This window comes from Bombina bombina, chromosome 2 (assembly GCF_027579735.1).
Source record: "Bombina bombina isolate aBomBom1 chromosome 2, aBomBom1.pri, whole genome shotgun sequence".
NCBI lineage: Eukaryota > Metazoa > Chordata > Amphibia > Anura > Bombinatoridae > Bombina > Bombina bombina.
Window position 1 is genome coordinate 1,139,500,871 of NC_069500.1, and position 14,417 is coordinate 1,139,515,287.

A 14,417-nucleotide genomic window follows, 5' to 3' on the forward strand; every position below is an offset into this window, starting at 1 on the left:
TAAGATAACTGACATAGTGGGCCTCATTGAGCACTTTCTGGTCACCCCGAAAGTGACATAGAGGGACTTACAGTCGTTAACTGGAAAACTGAACTTCACTTGCAGCTACGGCTGGGGTGGTGCGGCCTCATCATTTCATGAGGTTGACTAGGGAGCTTAAGGATGATTTGCGAGTTTGGGGTAGGTTCCTGAGGGAGTTTAATGGGGCAGCTTTTTTCCAGGAGGCGAGGCTGTCAAATGATGAATTAAGTTTGGTTACTGATGCCTCGGGCTCTGAAGGGTTTGGGGCATATTTTCAGGGGTATTTTTGTGCGGCTGCATGGCCAGACTCATTGAATGGGAGTGACCTTGTTCAGAATCTTGTATTCTTGGAATTATTCCCAATTGTGGTTGTATTGTTTATTTGGGAATTATTTTTGTTCAGCAAATACTGAAAGGTTTGAAAAAGGTCATGGTATCGGATGGCAGGTTGCCAATAACTTTTTCAATGCTGGTCCATATTTGGGATATCTTACCTGAAGTGTGCTTGTCTCCTTTTGAGACCAGCCTTTTTAGGGCAGTTTTTGTATTGGCTTTTTTTGGGGCCTTCCGAATATCGGAGTTGGTGAGCAAGAGTAAGGTGTCTCCTGGGGGTTTGTTGGTAGGGGACGTGTCTGTATCTTGTTCAAGGGTTGATATTTTGCTGAGGAGAGTTAAAAGGGATCAGAATGGAAAAGGGAGCACTATTGTATTAAAAGTCAAAAGAGCAGCACTAACATCAAATTCAAAGTCTCTTATGAAATGCCACTAGGGGGCGTGAAACGTGTCAGACGTTTATTCCATGTCACACTTGTTTGCCTGTAAGTAAAATAAAGAGTTTTTTTTTAATTTGATGTTAGTGCTGCTCTTTTGACTTTTATTTCATGAACCGGGGCAACTGATTCATTGCCTACTCTGAGCATTGCACCTAGTCACCGCCTGTACTATTTTCCAAACTTTGCCAATAGTACGGCCAGTATCATGGCGGCGTCCGTGACGTCATCACTCTGAGTCACAGTCCGGTCCGGCAGGGGAGTTTGAAGCGGCCACTTGCTTTTTCCTTAGCACTATTGTATTGTTTGCAAATGGTGGTGAAGTGTGCCCGTGCAGGAGTTTGGATAATTTCATGAGGTTACGGCCTTCCATAAGGGAGCCTTTGTTCCTTCACCTGGATGTTTTTTTCTTGTCCCATTTTCAGTTTAGGGCAGTGTTGGTTAAAGCATTGGGGTGTTTGGGTTTGGTACCCTCAGAGTTTGGGTCCCATTCATTCAGGATTGGGGCAGATACTGAGGCTGCTTTAAGGGGTTTGAGTGGGAAGACTGTGAAGAATATTGGGAGGCGGGGCTCCAATAAGTACCGTTTGTATGTTTGTCCTGATTTGAGAGTTTTGTTTTGAGTTTACCAATTTTGTTCTTATTTCGGTGTCCTAGGTTTGTGAAGGATATGGTTAGTGGGACATTCCTTTGTCTATTGGGCAAGGAGAGCGGCTTCTATGAAGGAGGACGGTTTATTGTTAGGCTTCCCTGCAGCAGAGTGGGAGGTAAAATGATTCAGGGTCAGGGGCCTGGTAAGAAAAATCAAGAGGGATTTGGGGAGGTTACAGGACTTATATCCTTTGGTAAAGATTATGTGGTCGGATATTGTCCCCAGGCAAGTGTGGAGGGCTGTGTGGGATCCGGTTTGGTTGGATAAGAGTAAGAGAAAGATTAATAATCTTGTTGGATCCTTTGTTCGTAAATGGGGGGGGGGTCAAGGTGAATTTTACTTGAGAGATGGATGGGGTTCATCTCAATGAATGTAAAAAGTCAAATTCAGGGAAAGAGCTGTGGGGGAGAGTAACAAATGGCGCGGCGTGCTAGCACCAATTGTTTGCTCACAAACTGTATAAGAATATGCAGCTGGGGTTCCGTCCGTTCCCTTGTCAGACCGGTGCCCCGTTACAACTATCACACCGCCAATAAAGACGTATATATGTACACAAAAGTTCACAACATAATTGCCAAATGCAGAACCTTGTTCCCTAACAATACTCTATTAGCTAGGTTATATAGATCATATACGTTATTCACGCAGTATCAACTATTTGCAAGATCAATGTATAGATTGATACATGTTTCTACTGGAATAACCAGAATTTTGAGTATTTTTGTAATTTTTTCTATGACTGATTGGTGTTGTTTTCAATCTGTGCATTCATTGTATTTATTTTATATTATTCTCCATCTTGCTTTACAATGATCCGTATCTTGCTTTATAATGTCTTTTATAACATGTCTTATACAATTTTCCATATTATGTTTCAGAGTGCATGGAAGCAGAAGTTCTACCTAAAATGAAAGAGAACTGATGAACTGCGCATTATCCATGAAACACAAGACATAGCTAGATTATAAACTTACAACCTTATCTCCCTGCATTTGGTCACTTATATCTAGGTAGTTGACATAACACAGATAAATTGGTGCCCCTTTAATTTATGCAGCAATGGTTAGTTTATTAGTTTATTATTTTGCAAATTAACACTTTAGGAGTTTCAATGTAAACACTGTTAGCGATTTTCTGTGTATCTACAGAACTTCGGGATTGGTCTGTTTTTTGCATTTAGCAACAGGGGGTGGGTCCCTAGCAACCAATGGGAAGCCGTTTGCTAGCCTTTTTAAAGAGCACACACAAACACTTTTAACCAGGTAATGAGTAAGGCAATCTGCTGAAACGCGTATACCTGTCTATTTTTGCAGTCTGCTTCCTAACAGTAGATTATTTTCTGTCATGTATTAGCCCCGGGGAGTATGTTCCTATTCTCCCCTCACACTGTTTGTTTTGGTTAGTTAATTACTAACCTTTGTGTGTTTATTTCACTCATTTGCGTTGTAACCATGCAAGTCGTTTCAAAATAAACCTTTTTGTTGCAACTCATTCGCACCTGTGCTCCTCATTTTCTTTCACATTCATCTCAATGAGTTTAGCTTGCAGCTATTTATTTTGGATTTTAAGGAAACACAGAGGAGGTTGGCAGGACTAGACTGATGGTATCAGGCCAGTCATTGGTGGAGGTGCTAGTTCTTTACACATGTCAGTAAATATAGTCAAGAAGAAAAGGAGGAAGTTGGTTGCCTCTCCACAGGGTGAGAGAGCAGGTGTAGGGCTTCTAGAGGCAAGGGGTCCCTTAGAGCCAGTTGTTTAAAGATGGGATTGACGGGCTCAACAGCTAGTAAGTTGTGTCCAGACGATTTACGGCCATATTATTATTAGAAGGAGAACTAGCACCGCAGTTTAGATAAAAGGGCGTGAAAGTTGATCTGGAGAAAAGTTTAAATAATTGGTTATCATTGGATGTTTATACGGTTATTTAACGTTTATATAACATATATATATATTTAATAAAGGAGCTGTGGCCAATTTATACCAATATGAAAGTCTTGTGTCTTTATTTATAAGGTAAGAAGGAAATATGGGGTAAGGTAGAGAAGAGGATGAGTGTTACATTGGGGGCGGAACATTGATGACTCAAAAGGTCAGGTACAGCCCAGGAAGCAGGCAGAGCTGTGCTGGAGGGGCTCTTGACCTGTGGGAGGAGAGAGCCCCAGAGTTGGTTGTTTGGTGAGAAGGGGTGGATTAAGAAAGGGCACTATAAAGGAGACTGAGCAGGAAAAGAGGCAGAAAATTTGCCCTGGGTTTGAGGTGTCTTATATTGTCGCAGACTATTGGCGAGGGTGCTAGTTCTTTACACATGTCAGTAGGTGTAGGGCTTCTAGAGCATGGGGTCCCTTAGAGCCAGGTGTTTAAAGATGGGATTGATGGACTCAACAGCTAGTAAGCTGTTGAGTTTAAGAGGGGAACTAGCACCGCAGTTTAGTTAAAAGGGTGTGATGGTTGATCTGGAGAAAAGTTTAAATAATTGGTTATCATTGGGTGTTTATATGGTTATTTAAAGTTTATATAATATATAATATATATATATATATATACATATATATATATCCATCCTATATAATAAAAGGCCAAGTGTGTTTGTCCGAAGCTGTCATGCGCAGTAAAGATTGTGCGCGAGGACAAACACACCTAGCCTTCCAACTGACCTGGCTGGAGTGTGGTGGAGTGGGCGTGGCCGGGGCGGGTGTGACGTGGGCGGGGCCCGGGCATGACATGGAGAGCAAAAGAGAGGGGGGAGAGAGAGAGTAAAAGAGAGGGGAGAGAGAGAGAGCAAAAGAGAGGGGAGAAAGAGAGAGCAAAAGAGAGGGGAGAAAGAGAGAGCAAAAGAGAGAGGAGAAAGAGAGAGCAAAAGAGAGGGGGGATAGAGAGAGAGCAAGGGGTGGGACCGCTGTACTGCAAAAAATGTCCCGTGTACACAGGCTTTAGGACTAGTATTTAATAAAGGAGTTGCGGCCAATTTATACCAATATGAAAGTCTTGTGTCTTTATTTATAAGGTAAGAAGGAAAGGTGGGGTAAGGTAGAGAAGAGGATGAGTGTTACATTGGGGGCTGAACATTGACGACTCAAAAGGTCATGTGCTTCCCGAAAACTGCTACAATTGACCTTTTCTACCTGAAGACCTGTTTATGTTTCTATCTATTTACCAGATTGTTCATATTGGAATTACTACAGCTTTATCACTTATCTGACTATTTGTGCATTACCCTGCTTGTTTACTGGACTGTGATTCTTGGAACAACTATATTCTGAAAACCATTATTTTATCTATATTAAATTCTGGACTGTGTCCCAGTGTATTATTTGACATTGCCTCATGTTGTTTGATCTCATTTGCTGGGATCATCTGTTGCCTGCCAGTATCAGTCTCCATCAGATTACAAAGATGAGACAATAGATAGATCTAGGTTTAAAGGACTCTTATTCATTAAAACAATTCCAAAGATAGTTAGGCTGATTTACAAGCAAACACAATAATAAAAAAAATATTTATTTTTTTCTGGCTATAATTTAATTAAAAAATATAGAGGTTTTGCATTTTTTTGTTGCAGCAAATTTCTTATTTTCTTTCATCTTTTGTAAAACTTGAGCCATACTATTCTGTTCATAGTAACCTTGGTGGGGTTGGCTGCAAGCTTATGGTATCAGTTATACTTTTTCTTGGTTGATAGCTTATGTTCTTTATGGTAGTTGCCCAATGTGTAAGTTATAGGAAGAAACACAAGGTGATTTCTTGGCTCATGGATTTTTTTTTTATTTAAAGGGACAGTCAACACCAAAAATGTTGTTTAAAAAGATAGATAATCCCTTTATTACCCATTCCCCAGTTTTGCATAACCAACACAGTTATATCAATTCACTTTTTAACTCTGTGATTATCTTGTATCTAAGCATATTCTGACAGCCCCCTTATTTCAGTTCTTTTGACAGACTTGCATTTTAGTCAATCAGTGCTGACTTCTAGGTTACTTCACGTGCGTGAGCTCAATGTTATTTATATGAAACACATGAACTAACGCCATCTAGTGGTGAAAAACTGTCAAAATGCATTCAGATGAGAGACGGCCTTCAAGGTATAAGAAATTAGCATATTTAAGCATTCCTTGTTCCTTTTTTTCATTTATGGTTGTCATGACAATGTTTAACACCAAATGTGTTTTCTGTTCCACCCAACTGATGTAAACGATTTAAAAAGATTTAGGTTCACTTCCTGTTGAAAAGTATTTAACAGGTGGAAATTGTAATACTGTTTAATGTTTAAAAATGTTTAATTATGTGCAGTTAAAAAACTTTGTAAAATACATTTATTATTTATTTTGTCCGCTTTCCTGTTATTTAATGCTGAAAATTGTTGTTTCTTTAAATTCCACTGAGTTTCTATAAAGTAATGGATGCCGCCATGCCTGAACTTAAAGGGACAGGAAACCTAAACATTTTCTTCCATTATTCAAATAGAAAATACAATTTTAAAGAGTTTACAATTTACTTCTGTTATCAAATTAGCTTTTTGCTCATGTTTGTCTTTGTTGAAAAGATACCTAGGTAGGTAGTGTGCACGTGTCTGGAGCACTACATTACAGGTAATAGTGCTGCCATCTAGTGCTTCTGCTAATGCATAACTTTGTGCCGAAAACTGCTGCAGACAAGTGCACACACCTGAGCTTACATAATTTCTTTTCAGCAAAGGATAACAAGAATGAAATAAAGAAAATTTGATAAAAGAAGTAAAGTGGAAAAGTGTTTAAATCTGTATTATCTATCTAATTAATGAAAGTAAAATGTTGGATTTTATGTCTATTTAAAGGGAAACTCAAGTCAAAATAAAGTTTTATGATTCAGCAAGAGCCAGAGGCGTAACTAGAAACCACAGGGCCCAGGTGCAAGAATCTATGAAGGAACCCCCCACCCCAAAAAAATGGCCTTTCCCCCATACTGTATATAGTGGTACTGTATAGTGACACTGTTTACCCCCTCCCCCCATGCTGTAATAACAAGGTCTGTAATTTGCTGGTTCCACAAACATACACACACACACACACACATACATGCATAAATACACATACACACACATACACACACACACACACACACACACACATACATGCATAAATACACACACAGTCACATACATACACATACACATACACACACATACATGCATAAATACACACACAGTCACATACACACACATACACACACACACACACACACATACATGCATAAATACACACACAGTCACATACACACACATACACACACACACACATACATGCATAAATACACACACAGTCACATACACACACATACACACACACACACACATACATGCATAAATACACACACAGTCACATACATACACATACACATACACACACACACATACATGCATAAATACACACACAGTCACATACATACACATACACATACACACACATACATGCATAAATACACACACAGTCACATACACACACATACACACACACACACACACATACATGCATAAATACACACACAGTCACATACACACACACACATACATGCATAAATACACACACAGTCACATACACACACACACACACACACACATGCATGCATAAATACACACACAGTCACATACACACACACACATACATGCATAAATACACACACAATCACATACACACACATACACACACACACATACATGCATAAATACACACACAGTCACATACACACACACACATACATGCATAAATACACACACAGTCACATACACATACACACACACACACACATACATGCATAAATACACACACAGTCACATACACACACACACATACATGCATAAATACACACACAGTCACATACACACACACACACACACATGCATGCATAAATACACACACAGTCACATACACACACACACACATACATGCATAAATACACACACAATCACATACACACACATACACACACACACATACATGCATAAATACACACACAGTCACATACACACACACATACATAAACACCAATGGGTAAAACAGAAACACTAAGCCCTGTAGTCAGAGACAGAGACACTAGTGAAGCATCATGTCACACTCACATGATATCAGTGCAGGCAGTGGCAGGTCAACGTTTTTTATTAAGCTGGGCCCCCACCCTCGGGGGCCCGTTTGCAGCAGTTCTGCCCCTGGCTAGAGCAAGCAGTTTTAAGACACTTTCCAATTTACTTGCATTATCAAATTTTGGACAGTATTTTTATATTCACACTTTCTAGTGAACAAGATCCTACTAAGCATGTGCACAAGCTCACAGGGTATACGTATACTAGTCTGTGATTGGCTAATGTCTGTCACATGATAGAGGGGGCCGGAAAATGGGAGAAAAAATAAAGAGTAGGTGTTAAATAATTGTCTTTTTATTATGCTCTTGTTAATTATGCAATTCTACTGCATTGAAAAATATTTTAAAGGGACATAAAACAAGTTGGGATAGAGACAAAATATAATATGTACTTTAATTACTTTACCTGCAAATTTATACTGCAGCCTTGCCATTAACCCTTTCTTTTTAGTTGCTGAATTGTAAAGCTCTAACTCCCCCCACACATTTTCTTCTATGGCTGTATCTATATCTATTGTTGTTTTGGAAGAATGCAAAAATGAATAGAGATTATCTGCTGGAGCATGCCTAGAAGCTGTGAACTCAGTTGAAATACAATGCCTGTGTCTGATAAGGGTGGGTGGAGCAGACTGCTCCAGACAGCATGGTTTTGTTACTAATTTTGCTGATTTTTTAAAATAATTTTAACATACTTGCCAGCAATTTTTAAACATTTTTTTATGCAAACTATTTTTACTTAATTAGCCCTTTTAGGATATGCACAGATCTCAACATGTTTTATGACACTTTATGTTTTAACCTTATCTCACTGTCCTGCTGCAAACAATTAGGGTCAGATATAAAATAAACTATACAAATAAAAAATACAAAGGTTGTGTGGGTTTCAGCACAGCCTTGTTGACACAAACTCTGTTTTATTGCCTGGGTTATATATCTTTACCTAATTGTTCTTAGCAGAAGACAGAGATAAATAGAAAACTAGTTCAACCATGGTGGCACCCTTTACTTTAAAGACACTAGAGTACTGTACTTTATAGAAACTAAACTTTTATATAATTAATATTTAAACAACTAATATAATGGTAAAAATACAGCCACATAATATGCTAAGGCTCTCTCTTCAAATTTTAAGCAACATCACATTTTTTTTTTTTTAAATGATTAACTACCAATTACATTTAAAATTAAAATATTTTTAAAATGTATGTATGTTTATAATATTTGATCTTACCTGTGAAGAATATGTATGACCATCTGATCCACACACTGGATTTGTATATACTACAGGACACTGTTTGCAACGTGATGAAAGTGGCACCCCTCTCCAATATTTATAGGGTAATCCAGCTTCTTTCATGCTAAACAAAATAAAGAAATGCATTATTTAACTAAAAATAAAAAAATACATAATGCTAATTACTTAGATTTGTGTTTTCAGGAATTTTAAGCATGATGTCTTTTGATTTATGTAATGTAATTTTAGCCTGTAGCTAATTTCCATGTAATATTGTCACTGAATATGCACATGAATCTGCCACAAATAATTACAAGATAAAGTCAGTAGTGGTCATAATAATATATATGTTTTTTTGTGGGAGAGTGCATTTGTTACATATTTTATTAGTTTTAGATACAGTTTTAATGCACTTTGAGAGTGTTTTTCAAATGTATTAATGTTTCTTATCATAAAACCAATACACATGCCGTAAACTATTACAGCATGCCCATGCCTTTTTGTCCTATGAAAACTCAGCCATGAATAACTGTATTTATTCCTAGAATAAATAGCATTTTGTTAAGTAATATTTAGCACAATACATGAAGAAACACAGTAAATTGCTCTGCTGTTATAGTCTAGAAGGGAGTGCTTTAGTAGACAACACCTTGCATCTTAAAGCTAAATTGAGTAAACTCGTAATTCTTAGGTGACATATTATTAATGTTTTAATATTTTCTTTTAAAGTCAGAGAAAAAACTGCTATCACCTAGTGGTAAGAAATGAGCCAGACACTCATAAATAATGACTGCTCAGATTAGACAAAATAAACCATGTTAATTATGCATCCACAATATTATTTTCTAGTGCCTTACAGGTGGTTTCAATGTCCATCTGTATGGTCTATTTATAAATATATAAACCTGCTTCAGTCAGTAAATGTTAATACATATATAAGATTTATGTCAATGCCATCTATTTGATATGCTATGTTAGATTATATTAATATGTTCATTTATTAAATATTAAGGGAACATGGTGTGATATTTGTGTAAGGCTTGCACACTATCTAGTAAAAACATTTAGGAACTCCAAAATGGTAAAACACACAATGCTTTTTAACAAAGCTACAAAATCCTTTTAATTGCTATTTTTAATTGTTTTGTTTATATGTTAATAACAATAAACATAATAATAATAATAGAAATAAATAAAGTCATACTAAAAAAAAGGGTATGTTTTCCTTTAGGGTCACAAATATATGGCGTCCATTGGACCCCATTTATTAATGGCCGGGCAAATAAGGTTCGCTTCCATGAATCTATATGCCTGGCCTCATGCCTGTATTTAACATTGCCGTGCAGACTGCATCTACTTAAAGGACACTGAACTCCAGTTTTTTCTTTTGTGACTCAGATAGAGCATGCAATTGTAAGCAACTTTCTAATTTACTCCTATCATCAAATTTTCTTCGTTCTCTTGCTATCTTTATTTGAAAAAGAAGGCATCTAGGCTTTTTCTGGTTCAGACCTCTGGACAGCACTTTTTTACTGGTGGATGAATGTATCCACCAGTCAGCAAGAACAACCCAGTTTGTCCACCAAAAATGGGCCGGCATCTAAACTTACATTCTTGCATTTCAAATAAAGATACCAAGAGAATGAAGAACATTTGATAATAGGAGTAAATTAGAAAGTTGCTTAAAATGTCATGCTCTATCTGAATCATGATAGAAAAAAATTGGGTTCAGAGTCCCTTTAACTAATGCTGGAGCTTCATAAAATAGACCCACTGATAAACCTTTCTGTGTACCCTATACACATTTTGTCTTAAAAACAGCTACACTTAAACTTTTGAAACATATTCACTTGTAAAATGACTCAATTCAAATGTTGATTACAGACTTTAGTTATGGTTATGCATAGATTAAGAGTTGGCGTTACAATATGGTTAAGGGTAAGATTTTACAGCCATTTTCAGTAGCAAATGAATTTAACAAGATGTGCTACACATCCACGGGTTATGGCTGCTTTTCTCACATCAAGTTCATAAACCTCTTGAATTTTTATCTGTGACATATTGAGTTTTGCTTTACCAGTAATAAGGTAGTTTCTAAGCTTACTGGACCTCAATTCAATTGCAAAATATTATTTTGAATAAGGAAGTAAAAAGTCTAGTAGAAAGTCTGATATGTAACCTGTTCACCTAAATGTACAATCTGCACTAGGAGAGTTGTGCACGTGCAGGCTACACTTTAACATATTAACATGCTAAAATAGTGCTCTTTCATATTCATAATAAAAAAGGTTGTGATTTTAACATCTCTTTAAACAAATGAGAAAATGTGGCATATGTGCTATAATTATTGCATTCATTGCTAAAGGTATTCTTGATGTTTTGAACATTCGCCAAATCATTTGACGTGCCAAAAAAAACAACTTAAAGTATTACTTGATATCAAGTATAAATAAACATAAGTTATTATTGTATATCCCACAGCTTAATGCTTTTAAACAGTAAAACAGTTCAATATACCCTATTGTTTTATAAATGCAGACCAACTATTTATGCTGAATACAAATCCTTTAATAACCTACAGAACATCAGGTTGTTTAAAACACAATTCAGATTCAATTATTGCCCTCAGTAAGTATGCATTTATGAGAAACGCAAATTACTTTTAATGCCTTATTTTACATTTGCTTATTAAATTCAGATAAATATAATCCTTTATTTTGAACAGATGTTTGTTTATTAAATTTGAACTACAATTTACATTTATGCAAATAGCTCTGTTAAATTATAATCAATTCACTTTAATACACATTTTTTTCAGACATTGTTTCTACAGGAGCTAATAAGAATAATCCCAACAACTGACCTCGGGTTTGGTTACATTTATTATCAATCAAATATATATAAAATTATTTCAGCACCAGTATCCCATACCCACATACTTAATTTACTGTTGCTCTTGCCCAATAGTAAAGATGAAGGTAAAGACCTCTGGGTAAAATGCTACAAGATTTTGTACCCTTCTCACCATAAGTTATACCCGTTTGTTCAGTAAGAGGCTACCCACACAATGGAACCTTTACTGCAAATCCCCCATCCAAATCACCCTATAAAATGTAATTCCTCCAATTGACTCCTTACCATGGCCACCACCATGAACAAGTCTCCTGGGAACTTAACGGAAATGTTTTTTCTTACTTCTATCCTAATTCCAACAATATTCTGTTTCTTTTTTTCCTGCTCAAAGCCATAAATCACAATCTTCTTCTCCTCAAAAAATCAAGACTCTCCTATCTTAATCAGTTTTTCCAATCCATAACTTTAAGTTCATCCAGGAATAGTTATTCCAGTCCTTCTTCTTTGCATATAATAATCCTTCATGGATTATTAAATATTATGATAATTTTTGTGAATAATGTTACCCAACCCACAACATGGTATCCAGGAGTTCTGCAATGCTTGTGAACCAACTGTTTTTGTTGTGTGCGTCTTAATTATTTATTTCCCAAAGTACAATATGGGCCACTTGCTAGGAGTGATAATCATAACAAATATCACATAAACAGCTCCCTATTTGTGTAATATTTTATTTTTACATTCTCCAAGAAGAGGGATGTTCTTCCAGGAGATTGAGACAGCAAAAGTCACTGGAGAAAGAATCTGAAGGGGATAGAGGCTATGACAACTTACAAAAGCAAACCTTTATGTTCTTATTTGGAAAATAACTTAAACACTGTTTTGAAAAGCTTAATGTTTGTTTTGAGTGGCATCCTGTAGTATAAGCAAACAGAAGGGGACTATCTAATGTCCATGTTGTTCTTTTTATACATAGTAATTTAAGAACAGCAAAATAAACCTACCTCTCAAACTGGATACACAAATGTACGCTTATCTTCATACTTCAACAACCCTACTTTCCATGCAGAGTATGCTAAATTATGGGGGCAAGAAATACAGATAGATATGTTGACAAAAAGAACAATTTCAGAACAACAACATGGGGGTACATTTATCAAAGCTTCAACTGTGAATACACTGTAATTCTGTGTCAAATTAGATGTTAAATTGATACAGTTTGACGCAAATCGATGCTTGCGTTATTTCAGCGTATCACTGGTAATCCGCCCTCACATACGACTTTGTAACATACATAGTAGATGAGGTTGAAAAAAGAGCGAAGTCCATCGAGTTCAACCTATACAAATCTAAAAAGCTCCAGTTAAACTTAAATAATCCCACTAAAAGGTGACACATTTAATACTAGCAATCATATCTATGAATTTTATTTATAGACAGAAATGTATCCAAACAATTTTTAAATGTATCTAGGGTATTGGCATTCACCACCTCCTTTGGTAATGAGTTCCACAATTTTATTGCTATTACAGTGAAAAAATGTTTCCGTTGAAGGAGATTAAATCTCCTTTCCTCCAACCTTAAATTGTGACCTCTTGTCACAAACAATTTTCTTGGAATAAACAGAGCTTCTGCCATCTCTGTATATGGGCCTTGAATATATTTATATAAAGTAATCATGTCACCTCTCAAGAACCTTTTTTCTAAAGAAAACAGACCCAGTTTGGCTAGTCTCTTCTCATAGCTTAAATTCTCCAATGCTCTTATTAGCTTTGTGGCCCTTCTCTGAACTTTTTCTAGTTCTGCAATATCTTTTTTTGTGATTGGTCCCCAGAACTGCAATCCATACTCAAGGTGAGGTCTTACTAGGGCTTTATATAGTGATAGAATTATGCTTTCCTCCCTTGAATCAATGCCTCTTTTAATACATGATAGCATCTTATTAGCCTTTGAAGCTGCTGCCCTGCATTGTGCACCCACCTTTAGCTTGTTATCTATTATTACCCCCAAATCCCTTTCCTCCTGTGTTTAGCTAAGTCTTGTCCCATTTAAATAATATGCTGCCTGCTTAGAAAATAGAAATTTATCAACCATTCAACACAGACGCTCACATATAGTCTGACACAACGTACCTAACTTTAGATCTGCTACCTTTCAGCACCCGAATGCCATAGAAATCAAAGGGATGTTACGGTATTAGAAAAGCAGGTGTGTAATAATAACACAGAAAGGTTGAATTCAATGTTGTTTCTTGTCGCAAACAGTCATTAGCATTAATTAGCATTAATAATCCTTTAAAAAAATAAAAACATGAGATAAGCATATCATGATTTTTAGAAATACAAATAAACTTTAATCTATGTGAAAATATCATATATCAGATTTTTCGTATAAAAAAAAGAAAAGTAAATTTCTATGATATTTATTGTTTGTTCAGGTATAAATCTATCTATTTCAAGAACATTAACAGATGAAAAATAAAAGATTAGCTTTGAAGTAATGTGCTTGTTCATGGACAGGAATGAAATGGTATAAATAAATTTGCAAAAAGAAGCAATAAAACATAATTTATGCTTACCTGATAAATTTATTTCTCTTGTAGTGTGTTCAGTCCACGGGTCATCCATTACTTATGGGATATATTCTCCTTCCCAACAGGAAGTTGCAAGAGGATCACCCAAGCAGAGCTGCTATATAGCTCCACCCCTCACATGTCATATCCAGTCATTCGACCGAAACAAGACGAGAAAGGAGAAACTATAGGGTGCAGTGGT

At 36.3% G+C, this 14,417-nt stretch overlaps 1 protein-coding gene across 1 annotated transcript in view; it reads right to left on the reverse strand.

The window, feature by feature from the left end:
* SPOCK3 (SPARC (osteonectin), cwcv and kazal like domains proteoglycan 3) overlaps window positions 1–14,417 on the reverse strand; it is a 672,113-nt gene that overhangs the window by 252,593 nt on the left and 405,103 nt on the right. Inside the window, exon 5 of the mRNA XM_053703805.1 lies at window positions 8,788–8,914. Within this exon, the coding sequence (XP_053559780.1) occupies window positions 8,788–8,914 (127 nt within the window). The remainder of the gene's footprint in view (window positions 1–8,787; window positions 8,915–14,417) is intronic.